At 50.3% G+C, this 21,263-nt stretch overlaps 6 protein-coding genes across 6 annotated transcripts; 2 read left to right on the forward strand and 4 right to left on the reverse strand.

Annotated features, from left to right (window-relative positions):
• Positions 1-1,179: 1,179 nt before the first annotated feature.
• BO88DRAFT_399772 (DNA-directed RNA polymerase I subunit RPA49) lies at positions 1,180-3,075 on the reverse strand. Its single transcript, XM_025705394.1, has 3 exons — positions 2,784-3,075; positions 2,365-2,696; positions 1,180-2,300 (listed from the first exon to the last, which is right to left on the reverse strand). Exons 1-3 carry the CDS (start codon positions 2,929-2,931, stop codon positions 1,299-1,301), a joined length of 1,482 nt encoding a protein of 493 aa, XP_025567876.1. The 5' UTR covers positions 2,932-3,075; the 3' UTR covers positions 1,180-1,298.
• Positions 3,076-4,276: 1,201 nt separating this feature from the next.
• BO88DRAFT_399773 (putative MFS transporter) lies at positions 4,277-6,916 on the reverse strand. Its single transcript, XM_025705395.1, has 10 exons — positions 6,448-6,916; positions 6,210-6,387; positions 5,988-6,148; positions 5,833-5,925; positions 5,756-5,785; positions 5,345-5,701; positions 5,229-5,282; positions 5,117-5,164; positions 4,749-5,066; positions 4,277-4,687 (listed from the first exon to the last, which is right to left on the reverse strand). Exons 1-10 carry the CDS (start codon positions 6,461-6,463, stop codon positions 4,443-4,445), a joined length of 1,500 nt encoding a protein of 499 aa, XP_025567877.1. The 5' UTR covers positions 6,464-6,916; the 3' UTR covers positions 4,277-4,442.
• A 3,811-nt stretch (positions 6,917-10,727) lies between these two features.
• Positions 10,728-11,695, forward strand: BO88DRAFT_2598 (autophagy-related protein 101). Its single transcript, XM_025702278.1, has 3 exons — positions 10,728-10,969; positions 11,057-11,398; positions 11,492-11,695. The coding sequence occupies exons 1-3, from the start codon at positions 10,891-10,893 to the stop codon at positions 11,677-11,679; spliced, it is 609 nt and encodes a 202-aa protein (XP_025567878.1). The 5' UTR covers positions 10,728-10,890; the 3' UTR covers positions 11,680-11,695.
• A 990-nt stretch (positions 11,696-12,685) lies between these two features.
• yop1 (putative membrane biogenesis protein (Yop1)) lies at positions 12,686-13,816 on the reverse strand (the record flags this gene model as incomplete). Its single annotated transcript, XM_025710405.1, has 6 exons — positions 12,686-12,803; positions 12,869-12,926; positions 13,001-13,064; positions 13,196-13,204; positions 13,283-13,489; positions 13,763-13,816. The coding sequence occupies 6 exons, from the start codon at positions 13,814-13,816 to the stop codon at positions 12,686-12,688; spliced, it is 510 nt and encodes a 169-aa protein (XP_025567879.1).
• A 2,159-nt stretch (positions 13,817-15,975) lies between these two features.
• Positions 15,976-20,577, reverse strand: BO88DRAFT_459302 (putative RSC complex subunit (Sth1); the record flags this gene model as incomplete). The annotated part of the gene is made up of 4 exons (XM_025711083.1): positions 15,976-16,313; positions 16,368-20,086; positions 20,154-20,355; positions 20,485-20,577. 4 exons carry the CDS (start codon positions 20,575-20,577, stop codon positions 16,086-16,088), a joined length of 4,242 nt encoding a protein of 1,413 aa, XP_025567880.1. The 3' UTR covers positions 15,976-16,085.
• BO88DRAFT_2644 (uncharacterized protein) lies at positions 20,433-21,202 on the forward strand. Its single transcript, XM_025702305.1, has one exon. It carries the CDS (start codon positions 20,647-20,649, stop codon positions 21,076-21,078), a length of 432 nt encoding a protein of 143 aa, XP_025567881.1. The 5' UTR covers positions 20,433-20,646; the 3' UTR covers positions 21,079-21,202.
• Positions 21,203-21,263: the final 61 nt, after the last annotated feature.

A 21,263-nucleotide genomic window follows, 5' to 3' on the forward strand; every position in this document is an offset into this window, starting at 1 on the left:
TACCATGTCTTCTCCCATCGTAGACAACTATACCAAAGTTGGAAGAGAATGTTCGATGTCAGAGCTATCACTGTACCTACTAGTTACCAACCAGCACGGCCCTCGATGTCATACAGTCTTCCTATAACTTAATAATGTACCTTAAAGTCTTGGCCAGCTACAATTGATGGTATGGAGCTTCCTGCAAAAGCCTTACTACGGATGGCCCACATTATAAGGAAATATGCTTCTCTTTGATTTATCCATTTGAGACTACAACCAATTTTTGAGAGTAGTCTCCCTACAAATAACATACCTTGTGAATTTTGTCATCTCTAAGGATGTGGTATGGAGCTTCCTGTAAAAATTAGCACTACAATTGACCGACCAGCTAGCTAGTAGTTTCATGGTGAGATGAGAACTGAATAAGGCTACTACTAAGTTCAGAACACATACTTAATTCGGGTTGGAGTTCATGTCATCATCATCATCATCCATACTCGATGATATCATATCTACTTCAGCAAGAATATCATATAAAGTACTACTTCAAATTGTTCAATTACTAGTGTAATAATAAAGATATATAGTATTACGTCACGTCTAGTAGTAAGTACTAGGTACTAATGTACGAAGACAAAGGAACAAGTTTGGAAATAAATATTAGTGACACTAAGTAACCTTGAATAAATAAATTATGGCTTGGATAAGTAAGTACTAAGTAAGTAGTGTAGATAGATGTATTCACACATAATGAATACTGGCAGTTGGTATATAGTATACTTTCTGGTTTGCAGAGGGCTACTCACTATTGAAGGGTACTTATTTACTTATTGCTAGGCGTAGTACTAGTTGTAATTCTTCATATTTTATTTGATCACAAACCTCGTGACTACTACTTTTTTTTTTTTTTTTTTTTTTCTTTTTTTCCCCGAGTGGGTGGAGTTGGTTGGTAGTTTTGGATCATCCTTGCGAGGATATGTAGTTTTTATATACTAAAGTAGTAGTACCATTCAGTGTATGGTATCGCAACTCTGGTATCTAGTATTTTATATTTACTGAGTGACGATTGATTCTCTGAGGTATCAGTTACTACCAGTCATATCAACTAGGAGACACCGAGGTGAAGTAACTATCGATCTACAAGTGAACTACATACTAATGCAAGTTTACAAACCAAAGTGGTTCAGCTGAAGAAAGTGAAAGTAGAAAAACGACGTTCTTTTGCCAATCCATCCATACATACAGAGAAAATAATGCTAACTTACAATCAAACAATCAATCTATCACACCCAAACAAACCCTCCCCATCAAATCCACTACCTCCGTCCACCACCACGACTAACCTTCGGGAACTCAACGGGAATCTTCAACCTAGCAACCCGTCTAGCCGCAGCCTCAGCCTTACCACCCTTAATACCCCACTTAGCAAACTCCGACTCGCGGGGCTTGTCGACGCGGCAGCCCAACTCGCGGAAATACTGCGTGATGGCCACGTTATCGAGGCGCAGGTCATCACGGAGATCCGAGGGATCGGTAGCCAGCTCGTTGGGGGCGTTTCCACCGGCGGAGCTATTACCACCGTCCTTGGAAGGTTGGGGCGGGATGTGCAGCGAGAGGGCGCAGATGGTCGTGTGAAGGAAGGTGATGTCGTTCTTGGAGAGGGAGGCACCCTGGGGTGCAAATTTGCGGCGTACGGCGTCAATGACGGGGTCCGCGATCTGGTCGCCGCTGGCGGAGTTCTCGCTGATTGTTCCACCGGAGAGGATGCGGCGGAGGTCTTCGCGGGGAGGGAGACGCTTGCTGCCGGGGCCGGCGGACTTGTCGCGGCCGGGACGCAGACCGCGGGCGAGTTCCAGGAGGAGGAGGATGAAGCGGAGAATCTGGAGGTGGGTGGTGTTGCCGGAGAGGGCGACGGCTTCGACGCGGCGGGAGACGTACCGCGAGGTGGTGTTGACGGCGGCGCCGGAGTTAACGCTGTCTTGCCATTCTTTGACGTTGGGGAGTTGGCGCAGGGTGGCCAGACCGTTGGGGACGAGGACGTCAAGTGGGTAGACATCTGACGGGTGTGCAGCGTCCAGGTTGGCCTGGGGCAGAGGCTTCGCGGCTTGAACCTGCGCTTGCAGGGCGGCATTCTTGGAGGCGATATCTGTGGCTGCGTCGGCGGGCATGGCGCCCAGGATGGCGGTTTCGGCGGCGGAGGCAGCGCCTGAGGGCACGTTGGAGAGCTGAGCGTTTTCGGCGAGCGACTGAGCGGCCTTGCGAGATTGTTTGGTACCGAAGGTGTTGGTGAGTTCTGTTCTTTGAGCGCGCATGGTTTTCTATTAAGGGTTGGATGGTCAGCCAATGTCCGGTGAACACCATGGAGAACAGGTTTGAGCGAACCATTTCTTCGTCTTCGCTCTCCTCCTCTGACTCTTCGTCAATCGCTCTCATCTTGCGAACGGCGCCACGCAGGGTCATCTTCCGCACTTCGATGAACTGCCAGGTTTTGTTCTCCGGGTCCACGACCGCGACGTAGTGCTTGAGCTGGGAGTCGGCATCCTCCTCAGCCTCGCGACCCACAAAGTCCAGCTTGGGGTGCTCGGAGGACTGAAGCAGCAATTCGGACGAGACGATGCCCTTGTTCCGGGACGAGGAGGAGGAGGTTTTACTGCGGGTCTTGAGGTATGGGTTGAGGCGGAGATTGCGCGGAGCGTTGAGACCGGGAGTAGTGACTGAAGTGCATTATATTAGATTATTCCCATACCATATTGCAGTGCCATGAGGGCAGAAAGGCAATGTGTAAAAAAGGTGCAGCATACTGATCACCGGAGCTAGTTCGCTATCATCCTCCACGACGCTGGAGGCCAGCGGAGGCAGATCTTGCAGCTCGAGCGCGGGCTTCTTGCTGGGCCTTTCATGGCGATCGGAGGCGCGCTTGCGCTTCTTTTCGACCTTATTGGACGGCATTATGTCTGGATAAGGAATTGAAGGGAAATGCGACGCCGCGGAGAGAGAATTGACTGGTAGGGAGATTATCGGGCAGGTGGAGGGAAAATTCCACGAAAAAAAGTTGAAGGCGGTCAGGCGGGCTGTGAGCGGAAGGCGGAGAAGACTCCAGGCGGGCAGGTAGCCTTCATGCGCACACAATCTTCTTAGCTCAATTGGGCCCTATCATTATAGTCCGATTGATCATTTGGATATCGAGTTCTAGTTTTCTACAAGATCATGCTACAGTGGTTTATAATTTACAAGGAACATCATGTGCGTCGTAAACTTTTTGGTATTTGGAATAAATTCTCATGACCTCTCCATGGCCCGGAATTCCATCGGATTTCCCCAACAGAACCCAGGACACGAGAAATTGACCAGTCCCCACGCAAAGCTCATCGGCAATGGCAAAGAGTAAGATAGTACAGGAATACAGAAAGACCATTTGACTCTTCCACCATGCCTTCCAACCCCACCAAACACATTCGTACCTCCGAAGGAAAAGATGCGGCACTCGCACCCCCACTGTCTGGATCAAAAGGAAATCACGACAAGATCGAAAACGTTATAACGAGCCCGAGGGATTGGATGTGTAGATGAAACGGCGGGCTCCGAAGTCGATTGCATCGAGAATGTTGTGGCAGACCAGACAGGCCTCGATTGAGATACCGAACCACGTAACGATCATAACTGGAATCATCATCGTGACGTCGTCGCAATTGTCATGTTTAGCGTTCAACCTGAGCGTTCACATGAAGAGCTGAGATGGAGTGGGCGAGTAATTTATTTGCTGCGGAATTGGTTAGTCGATTGTCGGTTTGATTTGTTTTGCTCATTGCTTTGGATAGCACTCACGATCTAGCTCTCATCTTTCTTCTCTTGCGCTTGAGGCGACGGACGCGCTTCTTTCTCCACTTGGCTCTCATCTTCGAAGAGAATTCGAAACTGATACCAGTCAGTCAGTCACTGTTGGCCGTTGGACGACGAAGCACTGCAACCAGTGCAGGCTGGGAGGGGGTACTCACACTTCTGCGAGGATGAAGAGATGGTTGCAAGAATGATGGAGAGCGGCCGCGGTTGAGCTTCTTGTGTGCGCCGTGGCTGACTCAGCATGCAATGCCGCTAAGGGCTCGCTAGTGTTGCGCCGGCGCTGATTGGCTCGCTGATTGTCATCCACTGCTTTACCGAGACTGGCATTACCGCTTTAGGCCTTGCCCGTGACATCAACCCTCCCGGTGCGTGTACCTTCAGTACCGTGGCATGCGGTGGGAACCCATTATTATTGAGAAAAAAAGACTCAGTTGTTATGATGCGTTCAATGGCATTTAGATTCCATATTCTCGTTTCACCTGTTCGTGTGTCTTATCAAGGACAGCCCTAGCTAGCCCTATCTACTACGGTATAACTATGAATAACATCGTGCTCTATGTAGAATGTAGATGTCCGCTAGAATTAAAGATAGGATCCTCCAGCTGCATTGGGAAAATTGCTTAATAGCCGTAGCGGTAGGTCACCGCCAGATCTCCCTGGACCTCTTCTTCATCTTCTCGCAGCTCCGCGGGGGCGCCATTGGCCATGACCCGGTCTCGTCGCTTGTTCTCCGCCCAGAGAGCCACAAAGTATCCAATGCAGCAGGCCGCGGAGAAGCAGATGAAGGACAGACTAATAATGTAGCCATTGCGATACTCAGGCGCATCTTTGGCTAGGAATGCATATGTGGAGATGATACCTCCCGCTGGTAGATAACCCATGTCAGCAGCGTCATCTATTTATGCTTTTGTGTCGACGTCACTTACTGTTCCCGAACCCAACCTGCCATGCCGTGCCCACGCTGCGCCTACGATGACCTCCTAGGTTCATAGCAAACCAACATACAATAACCGGCATCGCACTATAGCAGCCACAGGTCACCATGAAGAGCGCGCCGTATTGGACGTGTCGATGAGCCTCTCCGTGTACGTTCAATAGTATTCCAAATCCAGCCATAGCAATTGCTGTAGGGATCAAAGTGAAAGCCAGCCGATGTCTGGTTAGATCCGAAAACGTTGCGATTACCATCGAGAATGCGAATGCAGCTGCCCATGGTGGAATCGAGTACAGTTGGGTTTGGATGGCTGGTACAAAAGCTCAGTATACAGCGCATTCAGTGGTAACATATACATACTTCCGTAGCCATAGGTCTTGATAATAGTCGGGGCGAAGAAAGCATATCCTGAGCTTGTTAACATATACTACTTTCCTGATATTCACGGATTGAAAACGGAAATCAAACTTACCATATGCTGTGACAACCTGCCCGAAGTACATAAACCCGCCAAGGAAGATCTTGTCTATATGATAGTCAGCATATGCAGGAATGTAGTGGCGCCTTCTGGACCTCGCATGTACTTACAGTCCTTGAACACAGCTAACACATCGCGCCAACCCATACGAGCATTGTGCCCAGCTTTCCCTGCATCACGAGCCAGCTTAGCCCGAATGTACGCCCGCTCTTCCTCATTAAGCCACTTGACATCCTCTGGGAACCCCGGTATTATAAAGAACCAGACAATGGCAACCACGCAAGTGATAACACCCTCGATGATGAAAACCCACCGCCAGCCCCCGTAGCCTCGGAGTCCGGCCATCTTCCCTAGACCACTGGCAAGCAGGCCGCCGAAGGCGCCCGCCAATGTGGTTGAGCTGAAGAAGAAACTAAAGCGCTTCTGTGCCTCACTGCGCTTATACCACATGCCCAGAAGATAGAAGCCTTGGAGGCACTCTGTTAGCGAAAGGTCCTTCAAGCTGGGAAAGAGACACTCACATCCGGGGAACATGCCCGTTTCAAACATGCCTGCATCTCTATTAGTTATATGTCGGTGAAATCGATTTCCTTCATACCCAGGAACCAGCGTGTAGTCATAAGTCCACCCCAATTTGAGACCAGACCCTGACATATCATGACGAGGCCGAACCCGAACATACAAAAAGACACTGTCATCATCAGCAACCCTATAAGCAGTGCACAACGGTCCTCATAGTCGTAGGATACATACACCATACATGAGGTTTCCACTTTTTCAGCAAGATATTGGATGGAATCTCGAATATAACGTAGGGCACGAAGAATATAGTGAGTGCGGTATTGTACTTCGTTCCCGTAGCAATGTTGAGATCCGTTTCGAGCCCGAGTACGGCCGCATTGCTGATATTGACACTGTACCAGGCACAAACTGTTATGAAAACTACATCCAATTACCAAAGCAGGAGGCACATACCGATCCAGGAAAGCAAGCAGATACAAGACGCAGAGACACGGGACGATGTGCCAGTCAATCTTGGCCATGAGCCTGCGCTCCGTGGTTGTGGTGAGAGGAGGAAGATCTGATGTGAGCGCTTCAATGTGGCCCTCTGGTTTCAATCCGGGTTCGGGCTGAGGAGACCGATCTATTGACTCTGTTTATGACACCTGAGGTCACTATAGTCTTCGTGAGACCTCGAACATATGAACTGTACCTTCGGATGACCCCATTGTGACTGGTGGGTGGAAATATGGATACGGTTGTCTGCTTCTGTGTCTCTGCGCTAGATTGCGACACGATGGATAGAAATGTTGTGACGGAATTACTCCAGTTGACAAGGGTGTACTCTCGACAGATATAAGGTGCAACAACAATAATGGAGAAGCAAGGGATGTATGTCACGGAGAGCGCGTAAACAGACAAGATAAGGTGCAGAGACACTATTTCAAGGAGAGGACCACGACAATTGGCCACGCAGAGGGGAGCAGGGAGAAGAAGAAAAGACACCGCACAAGAGGGGCAAGCAGGGGTGCTAGACCAGATTGATAGTGAATACGGACTGCTTTGATGGCGGCTGACGAACCATCTAGGCTAACCAATCGCCTATACAGGCCGCTGTGATGAACACGGCAGTGGAGGAGGACCAATTAACTCATTGACTCGGGAGGCCTTACATTAGCGAGGGAATGAGACGGGTCGGATACATCCTACCCATTTCGGCCTAATCCGCAGGTCAGATAGCCTGACAGGCTGGGCATTGCTTAGCATGATTGTCCGATCCATGGTGCCTCCCGACTATGCCACTCGAAGGTTTCATCCGGCCGTCCTATCTGTATACTCTGAGGCCATGATGATGGCTTTATCTGGGTTGGAACCAAAGATGATGCCAGTTTGGACGGATGTAACATGCCGAGGGGGAGAAAGTTTAGGAGGAATGGAGGAGAAGATGCCGGCTGTAAGCTCCATCCAGTCTGCACATTCCCTGTCCCGGGAATCACAGACCTAGTCTAGAAGGAGCAGAGAGTAAGCAGTAGTAGAGAGTAGGTATTTTTAAGCAATAGTCCAGCCATGGCCGACTAGTAGAAGATTAGTAGATAGTAGCCGTGCCAAACCCACCTTTTTCCCCGCAGATCCCTTCCTTCGCTAAGCTTATCTACCCCACAATCGGCAGTTCTCGAGCAGTTCGTTCCCTAAGCTTCAGGCATCATAAAATGGAGGGTTATACAGATCGCAACGACAACAAAGTATCTGCGCGCTGTCGAAATTTCCTGCTTTCGGGCCACTACAAAATTCATAGGTTGCAACATACTAAAGCCAAATGCACAATGGAGGTCCAATGAGAGAGCAAGAAGATATGGACCGGGTGGCACAGATGCCGTATCCAGTCTCACAACCTGCATAAGTGCGCAAATAGAAGTCTCCGAAGCTGCTCGGGACAAGAGTGTCATGTCTGATCATTTGGGTCCATGCGTGGCACTGGCCAGCCACGTGCTGCCCTTCATTCGTCCCACGTCCCCCAACATCCTGAGGATCATTTGAGAGGACGCGTACGATGATACTTTCAACTTTCAGTCTAGCAATATGCCCGTCCTTCCGGTAATGGTTCTAGAACACCCATGACCCATATAAGCTAGCTTGTCATAAATAATAAATACTCGCCACCACGAGCTATCATACAATCGTACCATATCTCTCCCAGTCCGCGCCGAGATGAGACTCCGGATAGATGAGGGACCATGTATGCCACAGATATTCCCGAAATTCTCCAACATTCTCTAGAAAGCCCACACACGATCACACGATCATTAGCTCGACGGTTGTTCATCTACAGCCTTTCCCCATGCCTTCTCAAATGCCGAGTCATCGTCCACTGCTACGACTGATGCTCCTGGGGTAGGTCCTTCTTCGTTGGCATCCTCCTTCTCAATCATCTCTGGGGCAGGTGATGTAGGAACATCAAAGCCCGCCTCTACTCCCGATGGCTGCGTCCTTGAATCGGTCCCGAGCAGCTCCGAGTCAAAGTTGGAGCTGTATATAACAGCCGCAAAGGCCTCCAGTTCTCGTACCCCCTGTTCAATGGAAGTCAGATATAGGTTTGGAGGAGCTGTTCCATTTCCGATCACATGGGCTTGTCGAGCCAGAACGGCCAGCACATTTGCCAGCTTCGTTTTCGTGTCGGAGCCGTCAGCCGCGGGGACGACCGTGGCGACCGAGTCGAAGGACTGAGGAACAGACGTGGGCACTTGAGCGGACGATTTGAACGCATCGGCCTTGCATTGATCAATAAGAGTCTGGAAGCATTCGTTGTTGAGAAGTAACATAACACGAATGAATGTCGGAGAGTCGATCAGATCGGCCGTCTCGTCCAGGAGATGGCGCAGCGACGCTGTCGTCTGAGGTGTCGCGGGTTCCGTCACTCCAAGAACCCCGGACTCCTGCAACAGATGGTCCTCCTCTTCTCGCGAGGGGAGCACATAAGACAACCACTTCCGATGCCTGTTAGAAGAAAAATGGGTCAGCATCCGGCCAGTGAGACTTGCTCATAGAAAACGTACTTCCTGTCCTCCTCGGTCTTGCCCTCTATCTTCCCACGGACTTGCAGAATCAAGTCCGACAGCTTGCTCAGCGAGATGTCCTCCCGGGGATTCAAAGGTCCAAACACCTCCGTTACGGCGGCCTGCACCTCCTCCATCAACTGCTTCCAGCCTCGGTGTAGCAGCCACCAACTGAAGGCAAGGTATCTCCGATTTGTCTCAAAGTCATGTCCCAGTGTTTGCGTGAGGTCGTCATCATCATGATCCTCAAGTCGAATAGTTGAACCATCCGCAGGGGTGGTGGCCATGGAGATCACGCTGGACAGGTAGTTGCGTCGGCCAAGCAGGTTAAGTTGGATTCGAGTGAAGATGGTGAGCAAGGTCAGGGTATAGATGAGCGTAAACGACCTGGTGATAGCTTTGATGGTCTGTTAGACTCCTTGGTTCCTGTAAAGAAACGACGATACGAGATACTCACAGGTTATCTTGACCTCGTTCCACAGCTGGGTCTTGTTTCGCTTCGGGCGTGGTGATCCGCCCCCCTCAATGGTCGACTCCCCTAATTGACTCGTACGGACAAAGCCATCGCTTTGGAAGCTAGACAAGCTACGCCGATCATCCTCCGTTATACTGGGGCCCACCGAGCTTAGTTCCGAGCCTGTTCCTTCCCCAGCGTTAAGACGAGCCAGTCGTTCTGCACGCTTCTTCTGGAGCTCCTTGGTCAATTCCTCCACGGGAAGTGCCTCGAGAATATCCTCCGCCGCCGTCGGTAGTAGGGCTAGCACAGTATAGGTACAGTCGGTCTGGTTTTGTTCGAAGCGTCGCCGCAAGCTGGACAAGAGGCAATAGCCGTCAGTTACCGTTTCCGAGCACGCGAGCAGGTCACCTCGATGAGATTAGAGGAGGTAAGGGAGGCTCATCACTTACTTCTCCCGAGCAATGCGGTCACTACTCATGCGCTCGCGCGCCTCTGAGATCTTGGACAGCAGGTACTGGCCTGCGAGATAGCCCGCTCCGATCACGCCAGCTCCGATCGCAAGGCCCTTGCGATTGCGCCGGAACCAGCGCTTAGTGGCACTGATCATTATGGAGCAAATAGGATCGGGAACAGTTTCTCAGAAATAGGGAGCAAAACAGTTCATCGTATGAAGTGAAATAGGAAAGAAAGAAAAGGAATAATGGAAGTTGGGAATCACAAGGAAAGCCGAAGAGACGGCGTGAGTGATGGAAGAGCGACGGGAAGCACGGTCGGGGATCGAGGGTCCCTGAAGCGGCCTCGGCTAAAGAGCAGCCAGCAACACGTATGATCGTCACCAGCGGGTCAGGCTATGGCGGATGCGAGGGTATATGGTGGTCTGTAAATTAGTAGTAGCCAGAAAGGAACGAGTGTGAGCTAGTTGTTGAGAAGGCCAAATGGCAATAGTTTGTGCCACTTCATCCCCGCAATTAGTTGCATCATCGTTATAAGTCACGGTGTTTCTGCTCTTTTCATTTGCATCTCGGCCTGATTCTGTCCAACCATAAATGCGAACCAACCTTAGGCAGCCAGGCCAGTGCTGGCCAGGTACCGCCAATACCAGACGATACGGGTGCGGATGCCCCCTATCAGGGCTGATAAGGGATAAGGAGAACAGCCATCATACCGTCACAGGCGAGGGGCACCCCATCATTACATACACGCCATGACTCCCCATTATTCTTCCCTTCATCATCATCTTCTTCTCTATCTCTCTTTCTTTCTTTATCTTCTCTCTCTTTCTCCTCCATATATAGCACCCCTCTCACCTTCACAATCATAAAATACCTATGGATTGTATCCCTAGCAGATCATGCCTCCCTCATAACCCGTTCTCCATGTCAACCTCTCCACACCGGTCCTAGTCAATCAATCCCGCTCTGTCCCCCTCCCCCGAACGCCAGCGTCATCGTCATCACCGGTTCCCACCCCTTCAACCCCAGACTCCGATCTGATCCATCCTTCGACTAAACACTTCGGAACCTCTTCCCCGCTGGACAGCTCAGCCCTGACTTAACTGGACAGTGACTTGTTGCCTGTCGATCGCTGAGTTCAGTTAATTTCTCTACACATACATAGGGTGGCACCGGTCGCTATCCCCATCAAGATGGAGCCCCGCAAAACGCCCCCGGAGTACTTTCTGGAGATCTTCGCAGATACAACCAACGTCCGCGACGTGTTAAAAGGTGAATCAGTTCTTCTATCCTCTTCGCTGAATCTTTCTCTATACAAGTACATTACCCAAATACTAAACATCCCCTCTCCACAACCAGGTATCCTCAACACCATCTTCTTCCACCGATACTTCCCCTCCATCCGCCCCATCACCTTCGACGTCCTCGACTTCACCCTCCCCGCCATCAACGACGTAGACCTCGAAACCCTCATCGACTCTCGCGTGAGTTCCCTTGTCCGTCAGCACTCCTCAGCAGCCAGCGCCCCCGATGGCGGCGGTGGCGGGGGTGTCCGGGCCCGAATGGCTGTGGAATTCTACGAAAAGCGGCGTCGACGACCGGGAATCTGGTTTGGCGGACTATCAGGGAAGGGCGAGGAAGAAGTATGCTGGGAAGTGTGGAATTTGGATGTGACGATAGCCACTCCTCGAACAGAGTCTGGTATGGACGCCACCCAAACCCCCACACTCAACACCCATCCGCCAAGCTATTACCTCTCTCCCTCCTGTACTGACATGTGATTGCCGGGTCTAGAACGCGCCAAAGTGCGCAAAGCCATGGAGAATATGCTACAGAAAGCCGTCCTGAAGATTTTAGCCGTGGTTAGCCGCGATAAGGAGCACATTCCCCCGATCACTACGAGCGATTCGAATCCATTTCCTTATCGCGTGGTTCTGAACCCCAGATCGGATGGTTGGCAGAATCGGTTCGGGTTATACTGATGCAGCCTACCTACCTACCCCTCTACTGCTTCTACCTCTCCCAATCACACCCTCTCTCACACTCACACACAAAACATGTGCCCAGGCTACGGTTACCTGGACGCGAATATTGCGATGATATACATGAAAACGATGCGCAGGGCAGGGCTGGCGCGGCAGGGCACGTCTGGGTTTTGTATGGAATGCTACCTATGTATGTAGCCCGCCGCCACCCTGGTCCATTGATTTCCATTCCGGCGTCGGTGGCTCCCACAACCATAACAGCAATAACCAGCTTTAATTCTCTTGCAAGTGTATTTTACCCGCTTTCTTTGCCCCTTTTCAACACGGTGTCCGTCTCCTTCAGATTTCGATCCCGAGGATGAAATGTTTCTTATACCCCCCTCATATCCTCCACTTACATCTCCCGTTTCCCTTCGACAGAGAAGAGAGGAGATCAGGAAAGGGATTGATTGATTGATTGAATGGATGAATGATGACCAGGAGGGTCAAGTCAAGTCAAATCCAAGTTATTGACAAATACTCAATTTTACCAAGAAACGGAGGCATAATGCATCAAAGTATAGCTATAATAATGATAATAATACCACACAGCTATGGAGGCAGAGAAAGCACGGTGGGTGTCCTCTCCCTTTCCAAACCAACCAACCAACGCAAAAAAGATTCAACACGCAATTCTACTTAGATTCAAGTCATGGCAACAAAATGGAACAGCATGAAAAAAGCAACCACACACACACAAGGATAGCCCAATTCTCGCCTGACAAGGCTCAAAGTATCGTATCGTATCAATCAATGAATCAATCCATCCATCACACCGCTTCATCCAGTTACATCGAATATTTTTCCAAACATATCGGCATTGCAAGACTACCCCGGAAGGAAGTCTTTCGTATTGCCTTTGTTTTGCAAAATTTCCCCCAAAACATAAACCGAGACAAGATTGACTCTGTGAGTTGACCGAAATCAAGTCACAGATTCACCCCGGACTTCACGGTTTAGCTATTTACTGGTCCTTGGCGGCAGCCTCGGCCTGGGCGCGGAGGTTGGCCGAGGTGGAACCGCCCTGGAAGAAGCGGCCGAGCACGGGCTGGATGAAGGAGTGGAAGACAATTTGAGCACCGCTGGAGAAGAGGGTCAGTCGGGTTGTTCTCGGTGAGTGCAAAATTGTGGGTGGTGGAAAGCTTACTTGGTCTGGGGGAGAGACATCCAGAGGACAAGGGCGAACTTGAAGATGTAGTAGAAGGCTGTATTGAAGAGTCGCGATCAGTTCACGGACGTTCCACTGCCAGAAATCATATCAAGCATTGCGAATACTTACGGAACCAGTAGGGAGCAGAGATGGCGCTCTCAACGACGGTGAAGAAAGCGTAAACAACCCAGTACTAGAAGAATCACATGCTGATCAGTATAACCGCTAGCTGACGAATGCACGTTGTCACGTGCAGAGAGATAACCTAGGCATATGAAACACCCGAGTTATGTCGAGATAACGGAGGGATCACGAGTAACATACCGTCAACCACTAAACGCAGGAGCACGATCATCAGCACATTTTCATCTTCGAAAAAAAAATAGTAGGGAATAAAGAGATAGAGCATACCTGTGTGTCATCGGCCTTTCCGGCGGTGAACAGAGCGTTCAGGGAGTAGTATCCAGGGATGAGGAAACCAGCGAGGTTGACGAGGAATTCACCGGCGATGTTGAAGAAGACCAGGAAGAAGTAGATGCCGACGAGGCCAAGGATCACGTAGACCTTGGGGACGGAGGTCTGACGCTCCAAGTTGTTGAGGACAGGGTACTTGGAGAGCTAAAGTGTGAAGAGGAGATGGTTAGTTTTAGCTTCGAAACTGGCGGCGGCTGAGGAATATGGGAAGTAGGCAGAAATCGGAGAACAACAACACGACTTCTTCATCCCCATCCCCCAGCTGCGAAGATTTTCAATCCGCGACAAATAAACATTGTAAGACAGGAAGAGAACAGGCTGATACAATGCCGACAGGAAGAAACCTCATCGCAGACCGATTGGGGGTTTGACAGGGAGGAATAGGACACAAAACCAGAAAACGCACACACGACTTACCTCCTTGTCGAGCTGGGCAATGGCGTGCTGAGCACGATCCTGGAAAGAGGCCATTTTGGAGGGGAAATGAAGATAGCAGAAGCTGTACTAAGGGAAGAATGAAAGATCTTGCTTCGTAAACTCTTGAGAAAGGGACAGCGAAAGTCGGATTCGGTCGTTATCAGGGCGCGGCAGAGGGAGAAGAGGAGGACGAACGAGCAGGTGAGATTCGAAAGGACGAGCTGGCGGTTACGGAACCGCCAGCCGGGATGACGGTGGGGTCACGTGATGGGCTCATGACGTCGAGGGCTGGCCATTTGATTGTCCCCAGATGACGTCCCAGCAGGGCAATCTGTTTGACCGGAATAGTAGCAGATGAGAGTTAATCATCACAGGGTGGATCAGATGGGGATGTTGGTCGTGTGCTTGATTTCTTATGATTTTACCCTTTTTTTTCTACTATACAGGGTATGTATGAGTTCTGGAGGGAATGACTTTCCAGACAATTCGATTGATACACTCGGTATCAGCGATGTACTACTAGTAATAGTATAGTAGTGTATGTTACGGGGGGTCTCGTCCGGGCCCGACGGCAGGGCTTTTTTTCCTTTCTGTGCAGCGCGTTTTTTTTTTCTGCTTTGGGGCTCCACCGGGGCTGGATTTATCCCTCACATTAAATAGTGAGTTATTGATTAATATTAGTTATTGGACGACTCTGATATGGCTATACATAGTACTTATATCTACTGTTTTATTTCCCAACATATGTGTCAGCACACTATCCCGATGTTGAATCATAGTAGAGACACACTCTAACCACCAAAAAGTATCTTATAAGTAGGAGGTAGTAGATAGAGAAGAGTATCTATTTTCCGACCAGGACAAAATTTAGGGCCTGCTTGAACCTAGTACGTAGTAGTAACTAAGGAAGTAGGTACATGAATTCTGCATCTGCATCCATCCCCATCAACCAATAATCGAACCTCTTTCCCCTCCCCAGTAATAAAGCCCACCTTCTATACATAGTTTAGAGAGAGACATAGAGAAATCAACCCGGGAGAAAGAGAGAAGATCCATTCCCGTCCCCATCCAAAGATCGAACGAATCCCGATCGCCTACCAGACTTCAGACTGGATTGACCAGTGGGTTGTTTGATACGTAACAAGATCTGCAGTGCATCCAACAAAACAATCCATTCCCACACAGGTCGGAATGCAACTATCTATCTATCTATCTATCTACTTTCTGTAGGTGTGGAAATTCTCTAAAAGAGAGAATCACTTAGGTAAGTAGAATATCAATAGAAGGTGTTATGATTTTCTAGAAATATTCTAGACAACAGATCTGATGGAAAGAGAAGTGGATTATCGTGTTTATGTTTGTGTTTGTGTGTGCGCGGAATTAGTTTCCATTCTATCCATAGTACATTCTATCCCACCATCCATAAGCCTGTGAACCTGATAGGCAGAGAGGTATTCAGCTAATGAGTTAGCGAACCACGCTTTGCTTTTCACTTCCCTTCTGGAAACAGGCTGAAACGCGAAGAACTATGGTAAAAATATGTGTTTTCCATTGAAACATGTAGCTTGTTGCCAAGCTAATTCTTACGGTGTGAGTGAGCTTCTACTGGTGTATGGGCATCTTGCGACCGAGCTACAAAGCACAAAGCTGACCAATGTATCTAAACCCCAGCTGCTCTGGAATACACAATGACAAGTGTACAATGATAGTATTCTCTTTGTCGGTATCTCACAATCAATCTGTCTACCCTCGTAGCTATAGAATATCCACCCGGCATAATTTTGCACACTCCAACATCAAACATGGTACATTACGTAGGGCTACATTGACCGTCGCTAATAAATCACATAGTTGAAGATCCAATTACAACCAATGTCATCTTCAAAAGCGAGACTCCCCCCCTGGCAGGCAGAACCCTCCCAGCCGAGCCCGAAGTGACAGTGAGAGATCCACGACCTGCCCGGTCTAGACATCGTCGGCACTCAAATGAGGAAAATGGTAAAAGAGAGAGGAAGGAAAAAAACATGTGTAGTAATAGAAAATTCGAAGAGGATCCCGGGGAGAGAAGTGTAAAAGGAGAAATCGCTCGTCTTCAAATCGAATAGAGCAGTGCGCCATCAACCATCGTCCATCCCCAGCCACCAAAAGGTCACAGGAACGCCATCCACAGAGCAAAAGTCGGTAGGAAAAAAATGGGGGGCATATCAAAGACAGATCAAAACAGCATAGAATGTAATGTGCAGGTATTCGAAGTTTTTGCAACACGTTAAACCATGTCAAGAAATAACAGCCACTATGTCTTCACCAACGTCTATTAGCAATGTCAATCAGTCTCGCTGACGCCATTGCCGGCTCCTGCAGCCGCAGCATTATCTCGGTTGCCGCTATTGAACGTGAGCTTCAGCTTTGGCGTGGCAACCGCTGAAGGTGTTTCGGCCCCCGATGCTGCAGCAGTCGACTGGTCATTTCCGCCTTGTCCACCCAGGTCATCGTAGTTGGCAAACTGTGGGTAGCCTTCGGTCTCCTTCTGGAGCTCCGCCAAACATTTTGCCTAGGCACTGTTAGTGGCTGCTTTAATCTCGACTGCTTACAGATGTCTACTCACCTCGATGTCATTGGCATCCTGGAACAGGATGCTGCCATCCTCATTGTAAGTCCGGGCATTTTGGCAGAGGAGATGGATGTCATTTCGGAAGTCCTTCAGGCTCTGATACTCCTCACGGTTGATCTTCTTCTTGATCATATCCATGGCGATCGGGTTCTGAATGACCATGTAATAGTCGGGATAGTGCGTCTTGGGCGGTGGCTTCATGAATGGCTCAATGATGGACCGCGTAACAGGGCCATCCTCACTGTCTGACGAATCGGCCGGCAGCTCCGCCTCCATATCCATTAACGCTTGGTATACGGTGTTGACAATGCGCTGCAGGGTGGCACGATCCTCCGGCGACAGCGTCTCAACCGGCTTGGCTTGTCTTCCCCTCTTCCGCTTTGGCTGAGGCGTTTCCTCCACTACCTCCTCAGCCTTGCGCTTCGGAGCGGGACCTCTGCGACGCTTCTTCGGCTGCGGTGTCTCGGAGTTCTCGCGGGAAGGTTCCGGTGAAGAATCACCCACTGTCTTCTTTTGACGCTTCTCCTTGTTAACCCGACGACGCTCGACCCTCGCCTCCTTCCGAGCAATAGCATCCTCGATCGTGTCATCATCCGCATCGACAGCCATAAGCCATTGTTCCTCAGTAAGACCATCATCATACCGGGTAATCTTGCGTTCACGAGCACCACGACCAGCTAACTCGACATCGACCTCCTCAGTTACCGGGTTATCCTCCGTAAGATAGATATCGGGCAACTCTTCTTCGCACATCAGACGAGGGTACTTGTGACCAGAGCCGTACGGCACGGTCTTCTGTCGTTCTTTATCAATACGCTGGAACGTAGTCAACTCCTCGTCAGACCGCGCCATAATTTCGTTCAAATCATCATCATCCATTTCTTCCTGATCACCAATCTGATCAGCAGCCTCGGCAGTCTCCAGAAGCGTCCGCAGCAAAGCGTCACGCTCCTCGTTGGTAGACTTGTTGTCGAACTTTCCTGCTTGGATGACCTTGCCATCCATATCGAGCTTGAACTGAGCACGCTCCAAAATCTTCTCCTCCACTGAGTTGGAACTGATCAGACGCAAGATACGAACCTCATTCTTTTGGCCGATACGATGCGCACGATCCTGTGCTTGCAAATCCTGGTGAGGGTTCCAATCAGAATCGAAAATGATGACGGTATCGGCGGACTGAAGATTGAGACCCAAACCTCCCGCACGTGTGGATAGCAGGAAGCAAAAGTACTCCGAGTCCGGGGCGTTGAACAATTTCAACAAATCGGATCGATCGTCTGACTTGGTGGACCCGTCAAGACGGAGATACTTCAATCCACGAAGACGCAAGAAGTCTTCCATAATGTTCATGATCTGCGTCATCTGGAAGAACATCAGGACGCGATGGCCAGTAGCCCGGAACTTGGGCAAAATCCGATCCAAAAGCTCGAATTTACCAGCAGTACGCCAAATCAGATCATTGGTTCCTCGTCCAGGGTTCATCTGATCTTCCACCGGCTCAAAAACGAAGGGATGGTTACAGAGTTTTCGCAACTGCATCAGCATGTTGCTGAGACCACGCATACCGGTCTTACCACCCTTGCCATCGCTGACGGCCATCTTGTTATGCGTAACAAGCTGCCTGTACAGCTTGGCTTGCAATGCAGAGAAACGGCACTTGATGACTCTCTCTTGCTTGTCGGGAAGATCTTTCTCGACATCCTTCTTCAGACGTCTCAGCAGGAAGGGTCGCAGAACCTTGTGAAGACGACGAATCACCAGCAGTTGTTCTTCTTCGCTCAGTTCCATACGATCCTGTCCACCTGTGTTGGCAAAGGGCGTGTTAAACCACTCATCAAACGACTTGACAGACTTGAAGATATTGGGCAAAACGAAGTTCAGCAGTGCCCACAGCTCAGGAAGGTTGTTTTGCAAGGGTGTACCCGTCAAAATGAGACGGTAACGGCTGGTGTAGTATTGTGAAAGCGTGCTGCTCAGCTTAGACTGAGTATTCTTCATACGATGACCTTCGTCAACAATCATGTGAGTCCACTTGATCTTGCTCAGAATCGGACGATCCTTGATGATGTACTCGTAAGTCGTCAACAGAACCTGGAAGTTGCCCCAACGGATCTGTTGCTGCTGTTGCTTACGGGCATTCGGAGGTCCCTTGTAGACAACACGAGAAACGGACGGCGCCCACTTCTCGAATTCAAGGTTCCAGTTGGTAAGGGTACTGAGAGGGACAATGACGAGGAAGGGGCCATTGTTCTTCTTCCTCTCAATAATATAAGTGATTAAACTGATGGTCTGAATGGTTTTTCCGAGACCCATCTCATCAGCTAAAATACCATTGAGGTTGTTGTTGTACAGGGAAATCATCCACTGCAGACCCTTCATCTGGTACTCCTTAAGCGTACCACCGACAAGGATACTAGGTTGAATAGTCACCTCCTCCTTGATGCGATGCGCAACGGCATAGTAATCGATCTTCTTCTTTCCGTCACCTTCGTCTTCGCTACCGGAGGCAATCTCCTCTTCTTCATCTTCTTCAAAGAACTGGTCTTCTTCACCATAGCGCTCGGCCAGACTTCGTTGTTGCTCCCGAACGGAGGCAGCAAGCTGCTTAAGGAAATTGTCGGTCTGCTTAAGAAGGTGAGAGATACGAGAATCCTTGGCCTGTCCAAGCAGCTTGAGATACGTTTCCTCGTCGTTGGCCTTAAGAGCCTGGAGACGTTGCTTGGCGGTACGCTCCACACGTCTCTGTTCTTCACGCTCCATGTGCTGGTGGTGCTGAAGCATAGCACGGCCCAGTTTCTGCATACGAGTGCGCTGTTGGGCAGCAGCAGTCTGCAACTCGGCACCATGAGTAAGGATAGCCTGGAGATGATCATACTGCTTGCGCTTTTCTCTCGTTTCGCGAGCATCGCGCTGCTGTTTCTCCAACTTCTCGGTGATCCGAGCCTCCCGTAGTGATTGCTTCTTCATACGGCGATGACTCGAACGGTTCGCAGTCATGCCCAGATTGTCAAAATGGAACATCTCATTTTGGATCTGCTTCCGGAAAAGGCGTTGTTTCGGTAAAAGGTTGAGCATCTTGTATTCGATAAGGGCCTTGAGTTTCACAGAATCGTCTCCAGTGGCGGTGTCGCTCTGGCTAGAGTCCCACGCGCCAATATTGGTAGGAAGCTCAGCCAACTCCGCCTTTCGTGCGTTAATTCTGTTGTAAAGGGCTATTTCGCGTTCCTCGCGCACTTGCTCGAGGTCAATTCCAGGTGGCATCAAGGCGGGAATACGCATGCGGTTGGCGCGGGAGGCGTGGTCGGTAAAGCTGACAGTCTTGGGTATCAGATCGTAAGGCGACTGGAAGTTCTGGTAGAAATCTTTGTGCTGAGGAGCCTCTGTTGTAGCTGCAGGCTGATCAGGCTTGCTCTGAGCAGCAGCTTCCAAGACGCCTTCCGCTGCCGCGACATTCTCGGACGGCGCAGGGGTCTCCTGCTTCTTCGAAGGGAAAAGTTGCTGCTGAACGCGAGCCGGAATCGGCAGGTTCTTCGATAGCATCTTGAAAGCTAGGATTTGGTTCCTAAGCGTTGCAAGCTGCTCAGCAGAGAAACTGTTTCCAGTTCCAGCCGCGCCTTTCTGAGGTGCGCCCTGGGTTGCAGGCTGTTGACCACCTGTCGCGCTAGCATCCGGTATATTGGTATTCGTCGCGTTGGGAATAGAGTTATTGCGGCCTACGATAGTTCCGAGTCAGTGAGAAAGCCATATATGTAATATGCGATGATAGGAGATGGGACGTACCATTCATGCCATTCGCAGCGACAGCCTCGGTATTCGAGCCATTGAGCTGCTGCTGACGTTGCTGCACCTGCAACTGCTGCTGTTGCATTTGCCTCTGTTTGTGGTAGGCTTGTTGCCGCTGGAAGGCTGATAGAAGATTGTGGGCCTTGAGGTATTCAGGGTCATCATGGCGAACGCCTTGTTCCTGCATCTGTTTGAATTTCTATTGGAGAGCCATGTCAGAAGGATTTCCATTTGAAGACCAATTGACAATATACTGAGGGAAAAGAAAGCAAGTAGGATAGAAGGGCGAAGTGATGGTAGTGCTTCCACAAGGGACGGAAAAGCATACCTGGAAGACCTCTTGGATTTGTTGTTGCGTGATGTTTGGCGGCAACGACATGTTTCCAGCCGCCATACTGGGTGCTGACTGGAGAGAAGCCATGGTTTAGCGCGTGGTGGACGTAGTCATAAGCGAAATGACACGCTGGGGGGCGACGTGGAAGCGACCTGGATGCGACAGGCCCCGAACAAGCGCCTAGGGAAACACGTGGGAATTGAGGACGGCGAGGGTAAATGGCAATTCGCGCAGGGAAGGGCGATCGAGTGCGCTAAATTACTGATGTGGAGGGATGGGGGGCTCCTTATGTCGATGAATGCGACTGGTAGCGGCCTGTATCTGGACCTTGGCGACAAGTTTCGTGATGTTTGGACCAAGCCGGAGGAGACACAGGGCGGTAGGCGACAAAACAGGAGAATCAGGAAGAAGGGGGAAGGGGGTGTAGAACACGAGGATGTAGGGGTAGAAAGGACCCCAGACGGAGGGGCCGCGTTGGAAAAGGCGCGTGGAAGGCCAGTCTGGATGAAATGGAGATGGAGGGGACGGGGCTTTCGCGACTTTCCGTGCTGGTCGGGGAAACTGGCGGTGCTCAGCCTGTGCCTGTAACGAGGAGAGGCAGGCGGCGAGACGTTGGAAGAAGATTTCGTGCCGGGTCACGTGTATTCACTTCCCGCGCCCGTCGCTGACTCAGCTTGGCCTGCTCGCCGGCATACCCGCCTTGGGACTAGCGTCGTGCCCGCCCTCGGCACTCCGCGCTAACATCGGGATACTACGTTAAGGCTAGACTATAG

The sequence above is a fragment of the Aspergillus vadensis genome, assembly GCF_003184925.1.
Source record: "Aspergillus vadensis CBS 113365 unplaced genomic scaffold BO88scaffold_1, whole genome shotgun sequence".
Lineage (NCBI taxonomy): Eukaryota > Fungi > Ascomycota > Eurotiomycetes > Eurotiales > Aspergillaceae > Aspergillus > Aspergillus vadensis.

Bases quoted from the DNA above. Each gene is read 5' to 3' on its own strand.
- BO88DRAFT_2644 (XM_025702305.1), top strand. From the start codon at position 20,647: ATGCGACAGGCCCCGAACAAGCGCCTAGGGAAACACGTGGGAATTGAG.
- BO88DRAFT_399773 (XM_025705395.1), bottom strand. The intron at 6,149-6,209 runs GTATGTGCCTCC...TGCCTGGTACAG, and splicing joins CTGCTTGCTTTCCTGGATCG to TGTCAATATCAGCAATGCGG. The intron at 5,786-5,832 runs GTATGAAGGAAA...ATAGAGATGCAG, and splicing joins GACTACACGCTGGTTCCTGG to GCATGTTTGAAACGGGCATG.
- BO88DRAFT_399772 (XM_025705394.1), bottom strand. From the start codon at position 2,931: ATGCCGTCCAATAAGGTCGAAAAGAAGCGCAAGCGCGCCTCCGATCGC. The intron at 2,697-2,783 runs GTATGCTGCACC...AATGCACTTCAG, and splicing joins CGAACTAGCTCCGGTGATCA to TCACTACTCCCGGTCTCAAC. The intron at 2,301-2,364 runs GTTCGCTCAAAC...AACCCTTAATAG, and splicing joins AGAGCGAAGACGAAGAAATG to AAAACCATGCGCGCTCAAAG.
- BO88DRAFT_2598 (XM_025702278.1), top strand. From the start codon at position 10,891: ATGGAGCCCCGCAAAACGCCCCCGGAGTACTTTCTGGAGATCTTCGCA. The intron at 10,970-11,056 runs GTGAATCAGTTC...CTCCACAACCAG, and splicing joins CGTCCGCGACGTGTTAAAAG to GTATCCTCAACACCATCTTC. The intron at 11,399-11,491 runs GTATGGACGCCA...TGCCGGGTCTAG, and splicing joins CACTCCTCGAACAGAGTCTG to AACGCGCCAAAGTGCGCAAA.